The following is a 24,457-nucleotide window of genomic DNA, read 5'->3' as shown; positions in this document are numbered from 1 at the left end:
CTCCTTACCCCAAACCCAGTGCGCTGGAGCTGACAGCTCTGGGTCTCTGCTAACCAGGTTCGGAGATGGAGCATCTCACAATCCATCATTCAAATCCCTGCAAGTTTCTTCTTGTCCGTCCAGCTGGGTTGATACGGGTGATGCAGAACCTGTTGCGCTGGAATCCCACTTTTCATCTTGATAACCATAAGCTTTTTTCCAAAGGTTGGCTGCTACGGGTTACAAATCCTCTCTGAGGTAAGGCAGGAGCTGTGTGGGAACCACCTCTGCACCCTGCCCTGGCCGTGGTGTGGCTCTGGGCTGAGCTGTGAAGGGAATGGGAAACTTCTTGCTGGGAGCAGCAGCGAAGCCGAGGGGGCAAAATGCAATTACCTGGGCTGTAATTTGACCAGAATCTGCTGGTCCAGACTAATGCCTCTGTGAAAGCCTGCAGCTGTCTCAGAGTGGCTGAAAAGAGAACAAAAGAGGGAGATGAAAAGGGGGGTGGGGGGAAGGACGGGTATGTTATTTGTGGAAGACAATAATTTAATTGAAGATGAAAAGCTTGAAAGCACGAGAGAAATAAATGCAGTTTTGCAGTCACCTTCCTTGCAGTGCAATGACTTAGTAGCAGGATGTAAAAGCAGTGCCCCTTATCAGAGTTAGCCTGCTTCTGGGGAAAGGTTTGGTCGGTAATGCGTGAGCGGACTTACAGTGACAGAGAGGGTAAAAAAAACCAAACTTCCTTCACCCTCCAAGAGCTCGGGGCTGCGCCCCGTCCTTGCGCCTTTCCTCGCGCTGCCCCTGACTTTCAGGAAGGGGGGAGGCAGCGGGGCGGGGAAGGGGGGGCGGCTTTGGTGGTAGCTCCCGGCGGAGCGGGGAGAGGCCGCCGCCTGCCACGGCCACCGCGGGGCTCAGGGCGGCGGCGGCGGCGCGTCTCCCCCCGCGCGCGCCCCCAGCCCGGGCTCCGCTGTCCCGTCCCGCTGCTCCCGTCTGTGTGTCCGTCGCCCCCCGGCGGCGGGCAGGGGGCGCAGGGCCGCCCCGTCGGACGGGGGCGGGGCAGGCGCATGCGCGCTCGGCCCCCGCCGCTGCCTATAAGGGCGGGGCGCGGCGCCCCCCCCACCCCAGCGGCGGTGCCGGACGGGGCGCACGGCGGCGGCTCGGCGACCCCCGGGCGGGCGGAGGGTTCCACCGCAGCCGCTTGCCTTCGCCCATGGGCGCGGCGCGGGGCTCAGGCCGGGCCGGCGCGGCGCGGCGGCGGGGAGGGAGCAGCGAGTAGCGGCGCCGCCCGCCCGTCCCCGTCCCCCGCCCCCTCTCCCCGCGCCGCTCCGCCGGTCCCTCCCGGCGGCAGCGGCGGCTCCGCACCCCGCGGTGCAGCCCCGGGCATGCGGCGGCGGCAGGACCCGCGGCGAGAGTCCCCGCAGCGCGGCGGTTGGATGCCCCGGGGGGCCGGGCGGCGCTGCCCCGGCGCGGGGGGGCTCTGACCGACCGGCCGCCCGCCCGCCGCCCCCCTCGGCGGCGCCATGCGGGGCGGGCGGTGCTGGCTGCTGCTGGCGGCGCTGGGCTGGCTGCTGCCGGCGGGGGCCGCGGCCAGCGGCGAGTACTGCCACGGCTGGCTGGACGGGCAGGGCGGCTGGCGGGACGGCTTCCAGTGCCCCGAGCGCTTCGACGGCGGCGACGCCACCATCTGCTGCGGCAGCTGCGCCCTCCGCTACTGCTGCTCCAGCGCCGAGGCGCGCCTCGACCAGGGCGCCTGCGACAACGACCGGCGGCAGGGCGGCGGCGAGCCGGGCCGCCCCGGCAAGGACGGCCCCGACGGCGCGGCAGGTGAGGCGGCCCCGGCACGGCCCCGGGGGAACCCCGAGGCTCGGTGGCTCCGGGGGAGCCGCCGCGGGTTTGCGGCAAACTGCTGGCCCGCTCCTTCCCCCGTGTCGCCGGTTCCCTCCGCCGGCGAGTCGTGGGGCGGAACGAACGGAGGTGGGGCCCGCCGAGCCCGCCGGCAGCCGATAAACGGGGAGAAGCACCCTCGCTTAGGTCCTTCTTTTTTCCTCCCTGTTACTTGACAGTCCAGCCCTGTCTTCTTTAAAAGTAGGTGACACCGCTTTCCCCCAGCCTCGGGCAAGCTGTCTCAGCCGTGGTCGGCTCTGCCACCGCTCCGAATTGGCTCCGCAGCCCCGCTCGTGCTCCCAGTTAAAAAGGGAAGAAAAAAAAAATGAAGCGACCCATGGGAGCGAAACAAAAAAAGCAACGTGACATTTGAAAATTACTTCTGGCCGCTCCCCGCTCTAATTCTATATGTTCTTTCAGCTCAGATACCCCCACTTAGGACTGTTTTTTACAAGATTGAATTTCAAGGATAAACTCAAGTCTTTCTACTGCTGCTTTAAAAAAGCCTCAGTGGCTTCCCCGCACCCTTGTTGCCATCCACACATGCTGAACGCGCTAGAAGTAGCCTGAAGTGATGTTATAATTGGGACAGATTTACTCTCGGAAAACTTGCATGTTACAGTCTGTAGCAAGTGCGTACACCTGCTCAAGAGCTACTGTAGCGCCAAGCGTGGATTTGGAGACAATTTTTGCAAGCCTTTTGTTTAAAAAGTGCTAAAATTCTGGAAGAAATGGGAGAAACATGGCCTTTTGGTTATAGCCTGCTCTGCGTAATCAGCCATGGAAGGACATACCGTGACTTGAGCGGACAGATAACCCCCCCTTTGCTGTTCTGAGAATGAGTCATTTTTCTTAACAAGTTTCTTGATTAATATTTACTGTTCAGCAGGTCTGAGAGCTGTTGCCCTGTGCTGGCACTGGTTAGCTCGCAGGAGGGGCGGCTGCTGTGCCAGGGCACATCGTTGGCGGTGGCTGCGTTAGCACTGGTCAGGCAGGGGTCCGCAGCCCTGCCCGAGTCTCAGGGCTGCCGGGTTTCAGTCGAAATGATGAAGCCCAGGCACGTTGTCTGGAGCGTTCGGAAGCGCTGAAGGAAGGCACCTTCCCCTTGTTACTCCTGGATGTATCCATGCAGATTTCTTCCTGAGGCAGAGCAAACAGCTTGTTCCCTGGGAGTGCAGAGCAACCAGAGCCCAGGTCCTTCCAAGGATAGTGTTCGCTCCCGACCCCACCACTGAAGCATCACCCATGCTTTCTGCTCCCAACCCTCGCCCACCCTCACTCCTGCTGCCCCGATGTCCCTTCTTTAAGCCTTGCGAGGAGTGATGCTGCTCCTCTTCCTCCCCTGAAGCTTTGGAGCACAGTGCTGGTGCCCCACTGCCCGCCCCGTGGTTTCTGCATAAACCCAGGGCTGAAGTGCAGAGCAGCCAGATGCTCATCCCCGAGGCTGCGGGGTGGCAGAGCCCCTGTGACTGCTGCCTGGTCACTGCCTGGCTGTCTCCCTGCCCTGTGGGGTGACAGCAGCCAGAGAGTGCTGCAGCACCGGGGTTTGACCATCCCCCTGCTCCTGAGCCCTGAGCAGGGATCCTGCCCCTGAAGTATCTCCCTACGGCACTGCTCGAACCCAGCGTTCTCTTGCCTGATAGGTCTAGCAGGGCATATTGGAGAGAAGAGCTGGTCGGATGGTGAGCGGTGGTTGATGTGGACTAGACCACCATCAATGGGAGCGAGCCATCCTCCCTTGAGGTCTGAGCTGTGGGCTTTCCTCCCTGCTAATAACTTTAAAGATACTTTTGGAAACTCCAGCCGTTGGTTTTAGCAGCCCTTTTCACCTTCCCTGTGTAAAATGCTCGGCTGCACACACAGCTTTTAATGCTCACCCTGCACTGACCTGTGCTGAGGAGGGGGGGGTGGGCTTGGCTGGGGTGAGGGGGACCTGCCAGAACTGCTGAGGTTTCTCCTTGGCCCCCAGTGACAACCTTTTCCTCACTGTTGCAGTGCCCATCTACGTGCCGTTCCTTATCGTTGGATCTGTATTTGTCGCCTTCATCATCTTGGGGTCACTGGTGGCAGCTTGCTGCTGCAGATGCCTGCGGCCCAAGCAGGAGCCCCAGCAGAGCCGAGCCCCCGGGGGCACCCGCCTGATGGAGACGATCCCCATGATCCCAAGTGCCAGTACCTCCCGGGGCTCCTCCTCCCGCCAGTCGAGCACCGCCGCCAGCTCCAGCTCCAGTGCCAACTCGGGGGCCAGAGCCCCGCCGACCAGGTCCCAGACCAACTGCTGCTTGCCAGAAGGGACCATGAATAACGTCTACGTCAACATGCCGACGAACTTCTCGGTGCTGAACTGCCAGCAGGCCACCCAGATCGTGCCGCACCAGGGCCAGTACCTGCACCCCCAGTACGTGGGCTACGCTGTGCAGCACGACTCGATGCCGCTGACCCCAGTGCCCCCCTTCCTCGACGGTTTGCAGAGCGGCTACAGGCAGATCCAGTCTCCCTACCCCCACACCAACAGTGAACAGAAGATGTACCCAGCTGTGACTGTGTAGTGCTGACGCCTTCCTCCCCCTCCCCACCCAGCAGATTTTAATATCTAAACTGAACGGAGGAGAAATACTTCCTCGGAACGAAGCTCCCAGAATATCACTTGTAAATAATTTTGAAAAGCCCATGCATGTCAGACAGTGTTTATAAACCATTTATTTTCATCGGGGTCCGTTGCCAGAAACTGTAGGATGATATCTCTGAATTAACGTTGCCAGATACGCTCTCATTCCAGTGCATGATTTACAGCGGTGAAGGATTATGCTGAAAATGCATATGCATTTCAGATCGCTGTACTTGCAAGATAAATGCCGGAGCCATTAAGTGCCCTTCAGGTATGACATGGTCAGAAGTATTTGCCTAATTAATTCGTAGAAAGAGTTTTGTTACACTGTACAAGACCGCAGTACTTAAGAAACCTCTTGTCTCCTCTCCCAGCTCCTTAATGACATTTCCCGTTGCTTTACAGACAATCACAACCGAGAGCCGAACAGTGCAATCGCTGCGTGCTGGGTGCTGGTACCAGCCCCCATGGTTTCTTACGCACCCCCGGTTTGGGGTGAAATGCCACAAGAGGCTTAGTCTTGCAAAGACCGATTTTCCTTGTCCCTGGTATTTATGTAGGAATTAGAAGAGTGTGAATTATTTGGCTCTTCCTTCCAGTGCACTTGAAACCCTTCTTGATTAGGTTCTGCCTCAAGATCAGGACCCAGTAGTGGCTTGCACAGACTTTATCTTTGTGAACTTTTTACTAAAAACAGGGTACGAGGTGCTTGCTCTTCCTGATGCTCAGCAAAGCTTTTGGTACAGCTAGCAGCATCTGAGCTGGAACTGCCTTTGCAGAGAAAGGTCGTACTGTGACTCCAAACACGCCTGATTTAACCTCACTTCCCATGAAACAGTAAACTCATGAGAATGTGCACGAAGTTGTCAGCCCCAAACCCTGCTTGTGATTGAGTCTGACTATAGGAAAAAGGGCTTTGTCCCCCCACCAGCCCATGGTGATTCCCCAGCCCTCCTCTGTGGTGGGGGGGGTGTCACACAAAGCCGCCCCAACCTGGATGTGGAGGGGCTGGTGGAGGTTTGGCACCCATCCCTTTTTCTTCCTTAGCTGTGGGGCAGGGGAATAGGAAGGCACAGCTGTATTTAAAAATAAGGAAAAATGCCCAACCAAAGGATGAAAGTGCTTGTGGCTCCCCATGGTGCCGTGGGGGTCAGGGAGGTGGCGTGATGCCGGGGGACAGACACTTTGCACTGGAGCTGCTGGCTCCATCTTGCTTTGCTTCATCTGGGGAAAAACTCCAGGTTGAAGAGGCAACAGCGTGCTGGGAATAATCCGACTGTGCTATTTGTAATATATCATCACCCTGGATGCAGCAAACTACTTAAGGTTGGTTTTGTCTCTTAAAAAAAAATTAGTGTCTGCATTGCCATCCATTTGTTCTTCAGCCAAAGCACCACAACAGAAGACTGAGGGCATAAACCAAAACCGGGCAATTACTGTAACCAAACCAGAGCTGATGAAAGGTTTCTTCTTGTCTGATACTGTATCAGTATGTAGCAATAACTGTGATACTACTATTTTTTTGTATGTCTGTTTTTAAATTACACATCCGTTCAGAAGCATTGCCAAATCCAATGGTTTACTCGTAAACATGCCACACACAGGCAGTCTGCAGCGGGCAGAAATGATTTGACCACTGACACAGGAAAATGAATAGGTAATTTATCCCAGATCTGCTGTTCCTGGCTGCGATCGCCCATTCAGCGCGTAGGACCTGGACTGAAAGCTTGGCTTAGGAGACCCGGCTCCCTCTCCAGCCAGGCTGGGCGGCTCTGGCAAGGCAGCAACCGGCTGCTGGAGGCCTTGGGCCGCTGCTCTGCCCTGCCCAGTGCTCGGGGGGGCTTCAAAGGCAGTAGGTGTGCCAGAGCTGGGTGCTGCCAGGCTTTTGAAGGACCCAAGGTGCACTCAGGTCTTGTGGGGATTTAGGTTTCTACCTGCCCGCATTGCAGCTTGGTCATGCTGACCTTCCAAATGTGAGCTGGCATCAGGCACGGGGGCTCGGATGCCTCCAGCTGCTGGTGGCTTTGGCAGGAGCTGGAGGTGCTTGGCCCCAGGTGAGGCCCAGCCTGTTATTGCATGGCCAGACAACAAACCCAGCCACGGATTCACGATCTTTCCCAACTGTGAACCGTCAGCTCTCCCCCCATCCCCCCTGCCAGTGCGCACTGCCTGCCTTGCATGTGCCCTGGCAAGGACACCTCCTCCGACCTATGAAATTCAGGTGAATCTCTTTGTATATTGTTTACTTGTTTGGAAAAAAAAAAAAAAAAAGAATAAGTTAAATTTAAGTCTGTAGAAATTAATTTACAACTGAAGGCAGAGAAACCTGAGTTGTAATAAAAGGAAGTTTGTGAGATGTGGTGGTTTTGTTTTTTTTTTTAATGTCATGTACAATAATGTAAAACCAATGTTACTATTTGATATAGCTTTTAAATCTCTGAAAGGACACTTGCTTTAAAGTGTTTCTTACAAATGAAGAAAAAAGCCCCCTTTGTTTCTTAATAAATACTTTATGGTGTGACTTTGGTTTTGTTTGCTTTGTTAGAGTTTTTTTTCTTCAGTTAATGCTTCTCCAGATCCGGGCAAAAAGCAAAGTTAGGATTTTTGGCTGTGTTTTTAAAGAATAACAGTAAAAACAACAACTTAGATGGCTGAATGCTGTGCCCCCATGGGGTATGTCTGAGGGGGCGTGTTTGAGGGAAGGGGGGCAGGGAGAGGGTGTCTGAGCATCAGGTGAGCTGGGGACCACTCATGTCCCGGTGGCCACAGGGATGGTTGAGGAGCAGCACTGGGAGGAGGATGGGCAGAGCCCATGGCCCCAGCAGGCTCCCTCTTTCCACATAATGCCAAATACTCTGCAGCAAATTATGTTTGCAGAGGATTTTTGGTTTAACTTGGATTCACAGTTACCAGCTAAATGTTTTGAGAGCGTAACTGTCTTAAGTGCTCGTACTGTTCCCGACTCCCTCTGCATGGGGACCCTCTCACTTGAGCAAACTCCGTCCTCATAAGTGAAACAAAAACCAAACCCCCATTGTGCCAGGGGGCATAACTCAGTCTGGGATGAGCCCACATCACTTTCCTGGTGTTTGCTCCCTCCTGCTGCTGGTGATGCTGGCACTGGTGCTGCCGACGCTGGGGGAGGGTGAAGGGCACAGATAGGAAATTGGGCCTTGTCAGATCTGCGTGTTTATGACTCATGACAAATAGGAAAAAAAGTCTGGGAAAAACATAGCCTTGGTCAGTCTGTACATAGCATGTCCCAAAACGCCATGGCTTCCTGGCGTCTGGGGGAGGCAAAGGAGCAGGGCTAGAAGCAGAAAGCTGGCAAGGAAGGAAGGGGTCAGCCACGGCTTTAGAGCAGATGTGCTGAGGTGATGAGCACTCCACAGCAGGAGAGGCCAATAGTTGCTGTCAAAGCTTTTTATTGTATTTTTATGTCTTTTGGGTTGTTTTTTTTTTCCCTTGGCAGTTTTTTTAATCTTGGTCAAGAGGGTAGGGTTTTTCCTGCTGCACATGGGGACTATGGGTGGCATGGGGAAAGAGAGTGTGGAAACTGGTGCTGTAAACTCTGAGCAAGCACAAGTCATGGCTAGGAAAGATGCATTTATTTACTTTTTATAGGCTACAGTGCTAGTTGAGACCAGGGTCTCTTTGGCTGCAACTCAGAAGGAGTAGTCCCACGTGTAATATGGTATCTGGAAAACCCTGGGGCAGTGCTGCTGAGAAGCACTGTGCCACGGCAGCCCAGGGATGGGCACGGTGGCTCTTGGGTCCTACTAATGAACATGCGTCTGCCCCACAGGAGAGCTGGTCTTCTCCTTTTCTTTATAATGCAAGAGCCTAAAATCTGAGGATTAAAAAAATCACAGACACACTTCTAAACCTGCTGTGTGGCCCGTAAATACATTTTTAGCGTTATATGGCTGTATGAAGTGATGGAAACACTCCTGCAGTCACTTCACCCATCCTGCAGCCCTGGCCGAGTGCTCCCCATGGGGCTCTCCGTGGTGGGTCATGCAGCTCGGTGCAGGATGACGCATGGCTCAGGAAACCCGCCCTGAGAGGCTGTATGCCTTTTTGCTTGCTCAATTTCATCCCATTACTCAGTCCCATCTTCCCAGACTGCCCTAAACAATTCCTCTTTGTTCCTGCTGTTTACACCCCTTAAATTTATGTTCTTGCTCACTTGCAGTTTAAAGTGTATGGTGTACTTTTTTTTCAGTGCCTGTTTCTGAATACCTATTTAAGTCACTGAAGTGTTCAGTGCTGTGCCAGAGATGTGCACGGTGGTAAGCAGTAATGACGGTGGGGAGAAGCCAGCAAAACATACACATGTTGGGCTGGCACTGGTTTGCCCATAGCACACACCACCACGCTGCTGGTGTCCTAGCATGGGGATCAGCGGGCAGGATGGTGCCCCCAGGGCAGCTGTGGGCAATCCCAAAGGGCTCAGCCAGCCCCGACCCAAGGCCGTGCCTGCGCCCACTGGCCCTGGCTCAAAGCAGGACGGGGGCCCGGCTGACCCACAGTGCCCAGACCACTGAGCCGTGCGGGGGACAGCACAAAACCACCACCAGCAACACAGCCCCCTCACAACACGCACGTGGAGAACTGCTTGGAAATGTCTTACCTATTAGCTGGGCATGAGCAGAGGACAAAGCCCATTTCTCCCCATTAGCACAAGGTTTGTGTGCCCCTGTACAGCTGTTACCAACCATGGCCACGTTTATTAGCGGAAAGTGAAGCTTGGTGCAATTAGAGGCCGTTGCTTAAATGTGGCCCGTAAGCAGCCCCAGGAGATCAAGCTGGGGTTTGGGTCCCAGCTCAGCACATTAACCTCAGCACCTCCCTTTCAAAATACCTGATTTGCTGTTCGCTTTTCGTCTTGCCGGGCTCTTCTTTCCCCTCCAGATTTTCTGCTTTCCTGTTCTCTTCCTCCCACCGAAGTTGTTACTAAATATTATTCCCCACATGTATTCCCTTGTATTTTTCCAAGCTGAATCTCATTTTATTGTTTCCTGCTCGTATTTCTTGCTTCTCTGTAGGTCCCTTTGTATTATTTCTCTGTCCTCAGTGGGGTTTGCAACATTTTCCCACACAGGATCACATGCAAATGAACAAGTCACTTAAGCCTGTGCCATCCTTTCTCCTCTTCCCCATCCGCACTGAATGAAGCCAGTTCAGTGAGACCCTGCCCTCCCTGGGGGGTCACAGTGTCCCCTGTCCTTAGCAGAGCATTTAATCCCCGTGACAGTATTTCTGTGCAACCTGAATGGCCAGATAACACCAGTCGCAGGTGCTGTAACAGCCTTCTGTGCCTCAGCAGTGGGGAGATGCCCACCACACTGGACCATGTGGCACAAAATACCAGTGTGGGCCTCACCCATGGAAAGCCCTCACATGAACCCACACCATGGCATGGCTGCTTTGCACCAGCCAAACACTATTGGCGTTGGCCCGTCTGCAGCAAGCCCTGGAGATGAGGTTAGCATGAGTGATGTCCTACCTCAGTGCCTGGGGGTGTGCTAGTGCCCCCATCTCCTGGGCTGGGCCCAGCCCCGGGCACAGCTGCCCCCTGGGAGCCACTACAGCCCTGGCACAGGGCTGGCTTCTCTCTCCCTGCTGCAGAGATACCCCTTCCCATCCCGTTGCTTACCAGTCTTGTAACTTGCCCACAGAAATGTTGTTGCATTTGCTTGGCTTAATTTGTTCTTTATATCTAGAAAATCTCAGCACACTGACCTCAGGTTTTTTTCACCTGACTTGTGACCCTGCACCTCTCAACTCCTCCAGCTCCTTCACGCTGGCTTGTTCACAATGTTTTCTCTGGATCTTGTCTTCATCTCGTGCTTGCCCCCGCACCAGCCCCAGGCCCTGGGGGGAGCTCACAGGGGCAGCTGCTCTGGGTGGGGGCAGCTGGTTTAACGCATGGAGGCACAGCTTTCTTAGGAGACCATGTGTCCATTTAACAAAGGCAATGCCTTCCTGGTTTTCCAAATACGGAGAGCAAGAAGGCAAACACTTTGCTAGGCACAGCTGAAAAGTTGCTCGTCGTGTCAGAGGCCGAGTATCCTTTTACTCCCTGACTTTCATTAGAAGAGGGGAGAGAAACCGCTCTGGAGTGTAATGTGAATCACAGCTCTCAGATTGCAAGTGCCTCCAGCAGCGTACTGGCTGCTGGCTTTGGCAAAAGAAGGTTAATTTACTTTTTCTTAAGATTTATTGATTCTGGTGGTTATTTCTGATGAGATGAAACCATGCAGGTAACAATTCAGTCACCTTCTGCACCGGGCACAGTCTGTGGGGTAGGCGCTGCTCACCAAGGACAGATGTTTCCTTCTCCCGTTTGCATTGTTGACAGTACGTCAGCAAATACAGAAGAAAATTCACCTTAAACTTTCAAAACAGAATCGCATCTGCCATCATAGGCTCTTTTCACCCACTTAGTAAGTTTATAATAGCAAAAGTAGAATTCAAATGTTCAAGAAAGAGTAGAAACAACATGCTTTCTCCTAAAGATGATAATCTTTCACTTTCAGGTAAGCAAATCACTTGCTGTTATCAGTCCTTCAGAAAACCTCCAGCAAAATCAAGGCAAATGATACATCGAGCTGAAAAAGTTTAGTTCAAAAGATGAGTCGCTTTCCATCAAGCCTTCCTCGTGTTTAATGCTGAAGCTGTTCAGGGTATGACCCACACTGGTTTGTCTTTGTAGGTTAACTTGCAAACAAAAAAGCAGGAAGGCACCACTTCAGATCCTGACAATGCTACTAAGCCAGGGCAAGTGAATATCATGTCAGACAGCAGTAATAATGCAGCAATAACATAAAATTACTTGTCTATCTTCCTTGCAAGATATTGAGCAACTTCCTTCAACCAGGTTTGGAAAGTACTTTGAAAGCTGATGGGGACAGCCTGGCAGGGCATTTGATGCTGCTGGGCACAGAGCTGAGCTTAGCTGGGCCACAAATTTCCTGGAGCTCAATGGCGCTATGGCCACTCAGCCCAGGGCAAGCTGACCTGTTACAGGACATTGCTCCTCTGAGACAAGGATGCCAGCATGTTGTACAGTCTCTGCTATGATTCATTACCCGAAGGGTAAATAGCAGCTTATGCAGCTGCTAATTCCCTCAATATTTGCTTTTGAGAGAAAGAATCCAATTGACTTCTGCATCAAACAGCCTGTGCATGATTGTAAATGTCTCATTAGGGGGAAAAGTGATTCTCAGTTTGCATCAGTGCAAACCGAAAGCAACTGCTGTAGACCTAATGTTCAGTCAGAATCGGGCTCTCAGGTTAAAAGCTAAAACGCCACCTTCGCTATGTACGGGTAAATACGTATAACCATTATACAGGATTTAATTAACATTATGATATAGGTACGCAGTTCAAGATCTGATACCAGGCACATCCAAATGAACTGACACTAGGACCACACTACATTTTTTTCCAGACAAAGGCCTGTATTAGCGTGCTTGAGGGTGGTTTCTTCTGCAATGTTGGAGAAAGGAAGAGAGGAGATGGACCAGCACAATTACAAAACCAGCGTGTTATACAAACCCATCCTAATGTCCCTTTCTTTCAGTCTTCTTTCTCCTGAGGGACTGGGAAGTGCTCCTGCTGCCTGTACTGGTTACCAGCAAGTATCACCAGCTCCACAGCATCCGCCAAGAACAATGAACCAGTCTTATTTGTTTTACTGTGACAACTGTGCTGGACATTTGTGACCATGCTGTAGGTCAGTGCCAGCCAGACACAAGGTGGTGTTGAGTGCTGAGGGTCCCAGGCATTTCACTGCAGGATTTAAGCACCAAAACACCTCAAAAGCTTGCAGCTTCATCACTCGAGGGCCTGCTTCATGTCACCCAGCAAGCTAGCTCAGTGTCCCCACCACTCCAACATCACACCCTCAGGGGCAGCACCTGATACCATGGGAAATGCAGAGGGGAACCAGGACCACCTCTTCCACCATTACCCCACTGTACCTTGGATCAGTCATGGCATAAAAAATGCAACATGAGCTCTCTCCTATCACGCTTCCTCATGGTGTGTGTCCTGGCTGAGTGTGGCCACAGCAGCAAGGTCTTGCCAGCATCGTTCACCCTTCTCCCAACTTGGACACAGCCCCGCTCACCATTTGCCCTAGAGCTCTCTCCTCAGCGGGGACAGCCAAGAATCAGCAGTGGCTTTCAGGGATGTTTCAAGCCTCGTTTCTCTGCAGCCCCGTATTTCTGCTGAGGAGGAAGCAGGAGGAAACCTGCTGCTCCTTCCAAGTTTCTGAGGACCTGCTGCACCCCAATTGCTGAGGGAGCTCAAAGAGCCATGGGGCTGTGCTGGAGGAAGGGCCAGTGCTCGGTGGCTGGGTACTGCTGCAGCAGCACTCATAGAAAGGGATTATATTTCTGAAATGTTCTTGCTTAACATTCCTCAACTGGACCTTTCTCAGTTACACTTTTATTTTTTAATGCTCCCATTTCAGACTTGAGCATTAATCTATGGGTTTAGGGACTTTGATTCTCCTTTGGTCTGGTATGAGGCACTGAAGACTGCCGGCAACGGACTTAACAGCTGCTCCAGCAAATATCTGGCTCTGGGACGTGAGCACTAGACGCTCTCACAGCCTTGCCTGTCAAACTGTTAGAGGGAAAGTCTCTGAGGTGATTAGTCAACTAACATATCTAATAAGGGGTTTAAGCAGCAATCCATTATATTTAACAATTCTGAGAATTCCCTTTTAGTGTGCTGTATAAGAGACGACAGTGCAGGGAGCAGTCAGCTAAGCATCGAGTTCTCCCACCACCAACCAAATAAAGCTTGTTCAAGTTTATCATTAATTTTGCTTTGGTATAATTGATTGTCCAGATGTGTGAGAAGCTTTTACATACAGCAAAGTTCCTGCTGCTGCACACTTGCAGGCTGGACTGCTGCTATGGAGGCTCAGGGGAGGAGCAGGCGTTTACTGCAGCACAACAGGGATACACAAGAAGTTCATCACTGGTTTTTTATTTCTCTGCAAAGGAAAAGCAGGTACAAGGTCTGGCTTCTGGGATAAAAGTGTTTTGAAATGTGTTCAAGCAATGACTCGTAAAAGGAAGAGAAGAAATTTGGCTTACACCTACTTTTTGTTTCCTAATTTAAAAAAATCCAGAAGTAATTTGTTGTTTTAAAAAAGTCTCTCCATGCTCTTAAAAGTGGTTCTGTCAGCAATCTATAAGGAAAAAAAACATTCATCAAGTTATAGAACCCTAAGGAGGAAAAGTTTTAGCCAGACCATATATAAATATGCATTTTGTTCCTGATAAAATCTGTTTAACTCCAGTATCTAATGATATTTGGACAAAAAGATCTCTTTGTTAAAGCTCATACTCTTTTACTTTCTATAGGGATCTTATAATGCGTGTTCCTCATGGTCACCAAAAATTGAGTAAGACCAAAGTTTTCTGCAAATTTAACTTCAGTTGTGACTTGAGTATCTATCACTCCTGACGTGCCACAGCCCAGGCTCGCCTGGCCGAGCTGCTGAAGCTCTCCTGTGCCCCGCACCCGTTTCCCAGCAGGCCCAGCACAGCGACAAGGTGTGCACGGCCCACTATGAAAAACTATTTGTTAAATGGAAAGAACATATTGTTGCAGAGATGATCACAGCACGTATGCCCCGGAGCATATGGATGCAGAGATATGGGGGACACAAGAGCCTTTGTGTGGTGCTTGACACTGTCAGTCTTGCTTGAGGCAAGTGAGCTTGAGAGGTACTTCTCTGGGCAAGGCAACACGAGCAAGCTCTGCAGCGTCAGCCGAGCACCATCATTGGAGAGTGGACGTGACATTCCTGATCAGGCAGAAGCAGGAGAGGTCCTGCCCCCGTGCTCAGGCTGGCTTGGAGGAAGGTGTCTCTCGAGGTTTTGTATCACCTCACATCTCCCAGTGCGTCATCAGAACGCTCTCCCCACAAACACAAGAGCATGCAGGCCCAGTGTTAAAATTTAAGCCTCTTGCAAATTCAGCTGCAAGAAGGGAGCAAAGGAGATTTTAGCACTTAATTTTCCCCTGCTCTGTCTCCGTGACTTAGCTGGGACAAAAGATTTCCAAGGTTTATTTTGATGAAGCCTTGGTGAGATCAAATGCATCATTCATAGGAGAATATCTGTCTACCAAATTATATAAAAAGATGGCTTTCCTCCTGGAGACATATTTAAATATCACGTACCTGCTGTAAGCTCACCAGTACCATTCTTATTTTGCCATACTAGTCTTGCGGTTGGGGCCTGATTCAAGACCCACTAAAGGAACCCAAGCCTTGTCCTTGGCACTAACAGAAGCAGGCCCTTAAAACACACCCAAAAGGTCATGAAGAAAAGAAGAATAATCCCCTCACCAGCTTTAAAGGCTAAATCTCAAATGCATTTAACACTAAACTCTTGCTGCGAAACTTGCGGGGGGAATAAAACAAACAAGCCTCTGTCTCTTGGATTGCTTTAATAAAAGGTTTATTGGAAATATTTTTGTGCAGACATACAACAGTCAACAATGCTGTTCAAAGCTACAAATTTTCTAAATTTTCCGAACCTTCTAAAAACACAAGTAAATGACCTTCATTTGTACTCAGTCTGGGAGGGAAACAAACTCCACTGTAATGGAATGCTGTATTTAAACTACCAGAGGACATTAATAGGACGTGAAAATGGTAACACTTCTAGAGGAAAAAACCCACACACCACTGCTGCTCTGCTGGGAGCCAATTAAACATCCCCCCACAGCATTACTCCTCTCTGCATATCCAGATTAAAACCTCCCCATCTGAAACAATATTTAAGCAATTCGAGTACAGATATGACAGACAAGCGGGCACATGACTTGGCTCGCTGATGAAAAAGATGCTGTTAAAGATCCTGTCACTCAAGCTGCTGAATATTTGACCTCTCGGCGCAATGGGCTGCACTTCGGGGGCAGGAGGAGGGACAGGGGGAGGTTTTCAAGTCGGATGACTCTTCCAACACACACGTACACACACAGTCCCGGAGGGCTTTGCTGCCTCATTGCTTTATATTATCTAGAGCCCCTTTTTTTTTTTTTTTTTTTTTTTTTTTTAAAGAGAGTTGAGAAACAACTTTGAGCAACTATCCAGTCTAAGAGCTCTCGACGTTAAGAACAGCAAGTGCCCGCATTCCCTTCCTGAATCAAAATATCAATCAGATGGGCAAAGGAGAGCATATGCACTGTCTCTTAAATTCCGTGTTTTCTAAGAAACCCTGCAGAAGTTTTGAAATTGATTAATTTATGCCAAGACAACATCTGGAACATCTTTGCAGAAAAGCCACCCAGTAAGGTGGTGTGGTAGGTGCACCCACCCAGTGAAAACAGGGCTTCTTGGCTGCTGAAGTGTAGCAGCTCCTGACTGCCTTTGTTCTCAGGGCCTCCTGGTAATTGGGGCCTTTGGCCAATGGGAGCCGCTATTGACTACAGGTCAGATTCGGCCTGGGTATAAATGGAGTCCCCTGGGAGAGCCATTTTGAGCTGGTGCCCTGGAGCAGCAGCTGCGGTCCAGGACTTGGTCCTTGGGTCAGGACGCTGCCCAAGGAAACTCCTCGAGGTGCCTTGGGTTGGGACGCTGCCCTGAGCAGGTCCTCGAGGTTGAGAGTCCTCACTTAGCATTTTCAGTTGTCATTAAACCCTAGGGAGTGTTGCTTTGTTCTGCGTTTTGGGTTGCCGTTAAACCCTAGGAAGTTGTTCTGTTCTCTCACGGACATTTGAACCTGTAATTTACGGAGAGATAGTTAATTCTGTTAATAATAACTTTTTAATTTTTGGTGGTTGGTGGTTTATTTGAGAGCCTCCGTAACAGGTGGTCAGAATTTAAAACAATCATGTCTTTTTGTTAATGTTGGCTTTTTCCCTTGGCTTCATCACTCCGTAATTACAAGGGTGCTGACCTCCCGGCTATGCACAGTGACAGTTCAGCAATATATTAGTCTTTTCTTCATCGCCAGACTTCTGCGTGACTGCCCAGAGCTGGGCTTGCCCACCAAGAATTTGTCATTTACCCACTTCTATTTCTCTTTAGTAGCTACAGAGATGCTGAGAGAGAGCCATTCCTTTGTGGCAGACATCAGGAGAACCCATGTCACCTTCTTCACACACAAAGGAAGGCTTTGGAGAAACACTAGCACTCAGCTATGTTACCTTCTGTCCACACCACAAATGAGCAAGCCACAAATCCAAATGAAACAACCCCTTGGCTTCACACTCTATCACATGAAGACCCAGGTCCCAGATAAACAAGCCCCTTCCACCGGCCTAGGGGATAGGAACCTGCCCAGGAGCAACACCCAAGGAGAAGTCCTGATAATTCTCTATGAAAGACATTCCCCGTCAGGACAGAAATAACTTGAGTGCTCAATTCCTGCGGGTCCATGAGGCAAACAACAACCAGTAAAGAATTTAGCCATCTGTCATAAACCAGAAAACAATCTGCTAGAGCCAAGGGAATGCAAGCAGTGGGGATTCTGGCAGGGACACACTCCCTTTCTCCAAGCCCAGGACTCAGTTTGGTGCCAGAGAAAGCTCAGCTTCAGGAGATAACGGAGCTTCGCAAATTCACAACACAGCTCTCCTCCTTCCCAGAGCCGCAGAAAGGAACTGGAGAAGCTTTATCACAGCAAGGAAGGCTGAGGAATCCTTCCTCTCCCTTGCGTCTAACAGCAGCAGCGGACTCAGCCAAGCTATTGCATTTCCCAGTCCCTTTGCCACTCCAGAGAGCCCACCTGAGAGTATGTTCCTGGTCAGATAAACCTGGCCAGGCTGCGGGTCACCGAGAACCTTTGGGATTCACTTGTGTGGCTAAGCAGCACAGGGCACTTTCTGGATTTCATGTGCAAACAAGGCTCAAAGCCTCCATTAATCTTGCTGCTAGGTACAAAAAAGCATGGAAAGAGTTCTCTGCACCCATGTGGATTTCTTCTGTTGTCATCTATTGTACTGACCTCTCCTGTGGTCTTCTCCAGACACACAGCTCTGGTCACAAGCGCTGAAGGGCTGTGGAGGCTCTCTTAGGTGTCTGGAGAATAATGAAGCTTTCAGGTAAGAGGATCTGAGCTCTCTGCCTCCTGGAGCTCTTTGGTTCTGAGAAGTCAGTGTAAGCAATATTGTAAGACTAGTGAAAATAAAATGGGAACAGGGCTGTGTTAACTGTGTAATCAAACTAAGGAGACTTGCCCCAATGCCACACAGGAGGAGAAAGCTCTAAGAAAATAATCAACGCATATGGTTTCACCAAACAAAGAACCAAGCCTTTCCTGTATGGTACAGAAAATGGGTAAAAGCACGTTTCACTCTATTCTAACAGGAATTGTTTGCAGTCTACCCAAAAGGCTCAGCACCAGGAAGAGTAAGCTCTAAAAACCATCCATCTGAAAGCTCAGGTCATGTCAAAGACACCATCTATAATACAAAGACAACCGTGCCACCACATTATGGAACAGGCAGCTCCTCGGGGCTGACTCCTGGCCTGGCTGGAGAGCTGCCCTTCAGAGTGGGATCTGGGACAGAGGTCCTACACAGAGGGCTTCTGCAGAACAGCAACGCAGCTGCAAATAAGCAACACGCTAGAGAGAAGTGTCATTGCTTGTTCACTCACCAAGTGACACAGCTGCTCACACAGGGCCTGACTGGTGGGATGGGAATGGGTCGTGTACAAGTCCAGTCATCAGATTCATACCTGCTGAGTCTTCATCTCTTGCATACCTTTTCACACTGTTCGCAGTGACAATTATGAGTTATGGCTAGGACAACACTTGGATTTGAATTCAAAACTCTCCCCATTTGATAGGCACTTTGGCTGTGCCTCTAACAGCTGCCTGCAGGACAGCCTCAGGGTTGCGCCCAGAGGATCCTGCAGGTACAAGGTAGGTAGGAAGGTCTGGATCTGCTTGGTGCTCAGCATCCTCAAAGAGACATGGAGCTGCAGCACAGACTCTGGAAGCGATGAATGAGTGCAAGTGTCCTTCCTGATAGGATAGAAGGAGCCCAACTGTCCAGAGACTGAAGAATATGCATAGTCAGTGTCATGTTTCAGAAGCAAACTGCTACCCAGATCCATCAGGTATAGCAGAGACACAGCCAAATTCTCCTCCAACCCACCAGGTATTTCATAGTATCACTGTTTATTGTTAGACTCAACAAGACACAAAGAGCTCTCCCTGCAAACTGACTGAAGTTTAAGGCATTGATACTGTGTGATGATCCAAAACTAAGGTAAAATATCCTCAGTGCCTTAAAATTGGGGAGAAATCTGACAAATCCAAAGCGCTTCTTGGGGGTGAACACCCACTCAAGGGCCGCTCTGCTTCAGGCTTGAGCTATGAGGCATAACAGCTAAAGGACAGTCCTCAGAGTATTTAAAAACTAAATGAAGTCATTATTTATAAAACCAAGGAGAATGCAATTAGGGCATCACTAGTCTGCACTGATGCCTGGAGACAATGCAAAACAGCAGATTTGGTGAGTTAGCCCAAAAAGGCAGAATAAGCCTGCAGGACAGGGACAGCGTAAGGACCGTGCACCTCTCAAACTCTTGGGGTTGTCCACAGAGGGCCAAGTTGCAGCCACTGACCATGTCACTGTCCCTGCATTTCACTTATTCTGATTCACCTGAGCTTTCTCTTCTTTATTTATGAGCATTGACTGTCTCCCAGCAAACACACTCCAGTACATGCTGTAAAAATAATGTAATCTTGGTAACAGGAGACTTCCCTGCAGCATCTGCTATTAGCTGCTGGCTGAGGCAGGGGAAGAGACTGCAAATTTTTGGCGTGCACTAAGAGGCATGTGGTCTAGTGAAGTGCAGATTAGCGAGGCTTGACTGTTATCTTAATTTACAGCTCATATAGTTCATGTTAACTCCGCATACACTTTTAGATACATTAGCAGCTTAGTTTGACTCAGATACTTTTATTGGTTATTTGCCATTTCTCCTTGACAAGTTATTACTGACTTCCCATGCTAGCTCCCTACAGCAAGACCTGAAGCCCTGTCAAGGAAAAGAAAATGTCAACAGACTTCTCAGCAGTGCTCAGCTCAGGCTCCTGCTCACCAGCTTTAATTTGCTACTAGGCAATCGTTAAAGGAACAGCAGCTTCTATGCAAGCAGCGATTATGGTGTTACAAAAAGAAGCAATCAGATCCAGGTTTAATTCAGGATCACCACTTCCTTCTGAACATTCAAAACCTCCCCCCTACCACTTTGGTCAGTACAGAGAGCTGCCACAGAAACTCTTTTCTGATCAACCCTACATAGTTAAGTCTGGAAAGTCAAGCAGAAATCTTCCCTTCCTTCTGCTCCCATACCCTGTCTAGCTGATAACACTTTCACATTGTGCTTTCAAAGGTTGTTGTTACTGCTACATGCACTTGTGTTAATGAACAAGAAATTCTGTTGATGCAGAGCAGCTGCCATTCTCCTTTTGCTAACACACCACCAGAATACACCTCATCATTGTTCCCCAAGACAAGCAACTCCAACAGTCAGGCTACAGCAATACATTAATTACAATACATTAATTCCTGTAATGACTCCAAAGAACAAGAAGAATGCCAGGTCTTGACCTGGGTGGCCTCTACAGGATTAACTCAGCCAGAGATTAAGGCCCTACAGTGATGATAAAGTCTGACCTGCTAGCCCCAGTGTCACATACTGTATAGCCCTGTGACAAACCCCATGTGTAGTTCCCATTGAGCTGACACCCAGCACACGTACCTCAATCTAAGCCACTACTCACTCTAGGGAGGGTTTGTGTTGTGACACACACTGACCTCAATTTACAGAGAGGTCAGAATGATACAGCCCATAGTCTGCACTAATAAAATAAATCACATTAGATGGCAGCTGCTCCTCCCCAGCATCTCTCATGTTCTGTAAAATTTTGTTGCACCAAGTTAAGAACAGAAGAGACTCCAGGATCCTTTCTATTCTCTGCTCAACACATTTACTTGCCCTTCTTCATTATCCAGAGGTTTTTAGAAGTTTTCTTCTGTATCCTCATGAAAAGCCTCCAAATTGTTTACATACCAATGTTTAGTGTGTGGCTTAGAGTACAAAGACTAAGCTGATCTCGCTTTGTCTCGGTGGGAAGTTAATTTTCCTTGTGTTGTTACAAAAGGAAGAAACAGTTTGCCGTTTTGAGGACTGGCTTACACCACACATTTCCTAAACAGATTTTGTTTCTAAATAAAAGAAAGTGTTTAACAGGTTAGATCAGCATTAAGATTTAAAAGCTCCTGGGATCAGGTTTACCCTCCCCTTATTTATTCTCTGTACTAGTATTTGTGCCTTTAAACAAAATTAATCTCCCAGAAAATACATACACCCAGGCTTGGCCCCTTGACATTCATGCCTATGGCAAAATTATTTGCACGTTTCCCTTATTGCATAATTGTCTCATTAGCACTGCAGAAAGGTGGTGATAACTTTTCCCTCTGTGCCATCAGCCTAATCCAAGAGCAATCCTCCCTGCTGCTGAAGGAGCAAAATTTGCTTTTTAACATGGAAGGGGACTGTGAGCCTCCGCGGTGGCACTGGGAATTGAACTATGACACTTGTGCGCTGGCATTTACTCACAACCTTTAAGGAAGATTAAGTCAGTGGGCCAGGCTGGCGTTTTCCCTTTCCTTGCTAAACATAAATATTCATATTAAAATTGCTTTCGGATATATTTAAATCAATAAAAAGTTCTGGATGACTGTCAATAGGGCAAAAAACAACGCCAACTTTTTAAATGCACAGATGTAGTATATACATTAACCATGAAAACTGGCTAAAACACAGCAGTATTTATGCTATTCAGAAATGTGGCTTGGCGACTAAAATTAATAGAACTTGTCTGGAAGACAGTATAAGCTTTCTAAGAGCTCTTTCAGCTTTAACTTATGCCCCAGTTTTTGCTTTTTTTCAAAATTCCAATCTATGCAGCAGCACGTCTGTCCCACTGGCACAGCGAGGCCACGGAGCCAGCATTCCTTCCAGGGCTCATGGGTCTAAGTGTGTCGGGAAGCCTGTTGATGGATCAGATCTAGAAGAGGGACTGGTTTGGCTAAAGAAACAAACAAACAGTAGGTCTTCTCTTCACAATGACCAGCTCTGTGTGTGTACCTGTGTGTGCACACACGTGTGTAAATTGTTCCTAACTTTCCTTTGCAAGTCTATCCTACCTGGTCAGGGGAATGCTTCTAGAGGGTTACAGTATCAGGCTCCCGTGCGGATGTCCATCATCTTTCTCAACATCTGACAAGCTTGGTCCTTTTAAGTTCTCACCATTTTGTTCTGTTAAAGTGGGAATGGGATCATGGAGGGAAATCCCAGGCTACAGTTGAAGTACATGTCCAAATACGTCATGAAGAGTTACCAGGAGGCACCTATTTGAGTTCATCTTTGTGCACAATGCTATGCACTCAAGAGAACTGCCCTGCCAAGCTCTCCCACTTCCACATCCTGGCTTTGTAAGCTATTAATCGGGTTTTAGAAAGCTAAGATAGAGCCCTAATAAATCCTGTAATATATTCTATGTAATTGTCCTGGTTTTGATCAGGATGGAGTTAACTTTCATTGGAGTATTTCATACCATGTGATGTAATGCCCAGGGATATAGGGGGGCAGGCGCCAATTTCGGGTCCGGCCCGGGTTTGTGTTGCTGTGGGGGCGGTCACCGCGCTCGGTAAGCCACTGCTGCATTTCACCCGTTTCTTTTTGGACTCACTATTGTTACTGTTGTTCTCTTGTTATATCTATTAAATTCTTTCTTTTTATTCAACCTACGAATTCTCTTCTTTTTCTGTCCCTCCCCTATTTCACCGGGGAGGGGGAGGTGAACGGCCGGCCACGTGGCGTCTGGTTGCCAGCTGAGTTCAAACCTCAACAGTAATTCATTGCTATCTTGTGTTATTCTGTCATAAGAAGGCAAATAAGCGTTTTTAGCTACAGATTGTGTTGCAATCAAGTTTTATGCCAAATTGTCTCTTAAAAATTTCAGCCAAATTAGTAAACAGCGAATATCTGAGGGAGTAAGGTTTGCATACAGCCATGGGCACTTGGTCTGTGTGTAACAAAACAGGCAATCTCAGCACCCCGTTCCAATTAAGCAAAGGCTGATTTCACATGGAACATAAATTTTCTGCTTTTCTCCCAGAACAACCTTATGCTGATGTTTTAAATAGTGGTAAAACATTGTTTTTAATTTCACACCTCACACAACACAGTCAAATGCTTCATAACAACATAAACAAAACTTTAGGCAGAGCTTTGCAACTGAATTCAAACAATGATTTCCCCCTACAATATGTACTCAAGGTTTGCAGGGAGAATACAGAAACTTGTTGGCTAAGGCCACAGAAATGAGTTCTCTTGTGTTTTGGCTGCTGCTGCCAACCCTAGTCAAGAACATGTTAACAGTGGATGCACTGATCCAAATCCCATTATTCCCACCACCCATCAAGTGAAGAACCGTTTATTCTATTTCTGCTCTCCTTTTGGTTGTATCGTAGGATCGAACAACTTGCGACTGGGAAACAACACCATGTTCTTCTTGAGAAAATGCATACCCATCTGAAAAAGCAAAGAAAGAAAAAAAAAAAATCACTGGAGTCAAGGTCACAGCCTGATTTTAGGAACAGTTCTAGGCATCACTGAAGTTACCTGACTGAGACCGCGACAATCTTAATTTCTGTGCTGTGCTTCTGGCATTTACAGCTGTGTACTACATTGCCCACGTGGCACAGAAAGGATGTCTGCTGCCAGCTCAGTCTTACTGCTCCGCTCCCCAGGCCAGGTTAGTGTACACAGTCAACATTTCCCTCTGAGTTAACCTGACTAATAAGCTACAGATTGATTTGGACACCATGTGTACTGCCACAGTGGCAGAGCTTCTTAAAGACTTAACAGACAGGTAGAGATTTGCATTTTGGCTCGACTCCCCTATCGTCTGCTTGGTATCGGCAGTTTCCCTGGAGGAACATGAAAATGTCTAGACCACAATTAGATCTGAGTCACATCTTCCTCTTAACTTCATTCAGGAATTTTTTTTACAAGTTTCTAGGTGGTATCTGACAAATCACACCAAAAAACTCTATTCTCTTGGCCAGTCACCCATATCTTGACTAGAACAAACTTAAACATATTCTGGAGGTCTCTATTTTGCACAAATTAATCCTGCTAGCTAGCACAATCCTTCGGTCTCCCTAGCAGTTACTCAAATGAAAATAACCATGTGTCTGATTTCTTTTAAAGTATTGTGGACAAGGCAAGTGACATTTCTGACATCACTTGCAGAACACCATGTTACTGTTAAAACAGTCACAAAGGCCAACATGGTGAACATCAAGCAATATTTAAAGCAGACATGACCCTACAGAAAATTCTGAATGGAAAACTATACCAAAGGACAACAGACTTTGTGACACCAAGGAAAGGTGACTTTCAGGTGTAAATGGGTAAACCAGAAAGGAGAAGGGCAGATGAGCATAGTTACGAAAATAGAGAAATAGGAAAGCCACAGGCTATACAGAACCAGATAGTGCTTTGTAGTAGGAAAGTAGGGAAGAATTGGGAGATGTGAACGCTGCCTAGGAGAATCCAAGAGTTATACCATGGCTAACTCTCCATGAGCAACTCTCCATCTCCCCCAAGCCGCTCTGGAAGCAGGAGCTTGTGAATTCTGAAATTCTGCCCCAAATTCACCCCAGGCTGGAAGACATAGCATCAGATAAGGACAGATGTCCCAATTACTGCCCAAGTCTTCCAGGATCCTCCCTTAAAAGGCTCAAGGTATACTCCCCCCTGCTAGATCAAGTACTGAAGTGAGGTAAGGCTGGAGCACAACACAAGAGGGACCCTGTAACAGAAAGGCACATGGGGCTGACCACCCTCTTATGGCAGGGGTCATGTGGGGCCCCTAAGCAGTTTGGTGCTGTAGACTGAACTTGCTCCCCGTTGGC

General features: G+C 49.1%; 2 protein-coding genes across 4 annotated transcripts in view; one reads left to right on the top strand and one right to left on the bottom strand.

Annotated features, from left to right (window-relative positions):
- Window positions 1-1,123: 1,123 nt before the first annotated feature.
- SHISA2 (shisa family member 2) lies at window positions 1,124-6,999 on the top strand. The gene is made up of 2 exons (XM_074815986.1): window positions 1,124-1,806; window positions 3,862-6,999. The coding sequence occupies exons 1-2, from the start codon at window positions 1,503-1,505 to the stop codon at window positions 4,413-4,415; spliced, it is 858 nt and encodes a 285-aa protein (XP_074672087.1). The 5' UTR covers window positions 1,124-1,502; the 3' UTR covers window positions 4,416-6,999.
- A 7,948-nt stretch (window positions 7,000-14,947) lies between these two features.
- The window catches only part of ATP8A2 (ATPase phospholipid transporting 8A2), a 353,217-nt gene continuing 343,707 nt past the window's right edge, over window positions 14,948-24,457 (bottom strand). For 2 of the 3 annotated variants that reach the window (XM_074815984.1, XM_074815985.1), the window contains one exon: window positions 14,948-23,069. In XM_074815984.1, coding sequence (XP_074672085.1) covers window positions 22,972-23,069 — 98 coding nt within the window. In that variant the 3' untranslated portion in view covers window positions 14,948-22,971. The remainder of the gene's footprint in view (window positions 23,070-24,457) is intronic. The other variant, XR_012622101.1, reaches the window with a different exon arrangement.

The sequence above is a fragment of the Strix aluco genome, chromosome 2 (genome assembly GCF_031877795.1).
Source record: "Strix aluco isolate bStrAlu1 chromosome 2, bStrAlu1.hap1, whole genome shotgun sequence".
In the NCBI taxonomy this organism is placed as follows: Eukaryota; Metazoa; Chordata; class Aves; order Strigiformes; family Strigidae; genus Strix; species Strix aluco.
The sequence above is the reverse complement of the archived record's forward strand: the minus strand, read 5'-3'. Positions and strand labels throughout refer to the sequence as shown.

Bases quoted from the DNA above. Each gene is read 5' to 3' on its own strand.
- SHISA2 (XM_074815986.1), top strand. From the start codon at position 1,503: ATGCGGGGCGGGCGGTGCTGGCTGCTGCTGGCGGCGCTGGGCTGGCTG. The intron at 1,807-3,861 runs GTGAGGCGGCCC...TCACTGTTGCAG, and splicing joins CGGCCCCGACGGCGCGGCAG to TGCCCATCTACGTGCCGTTC.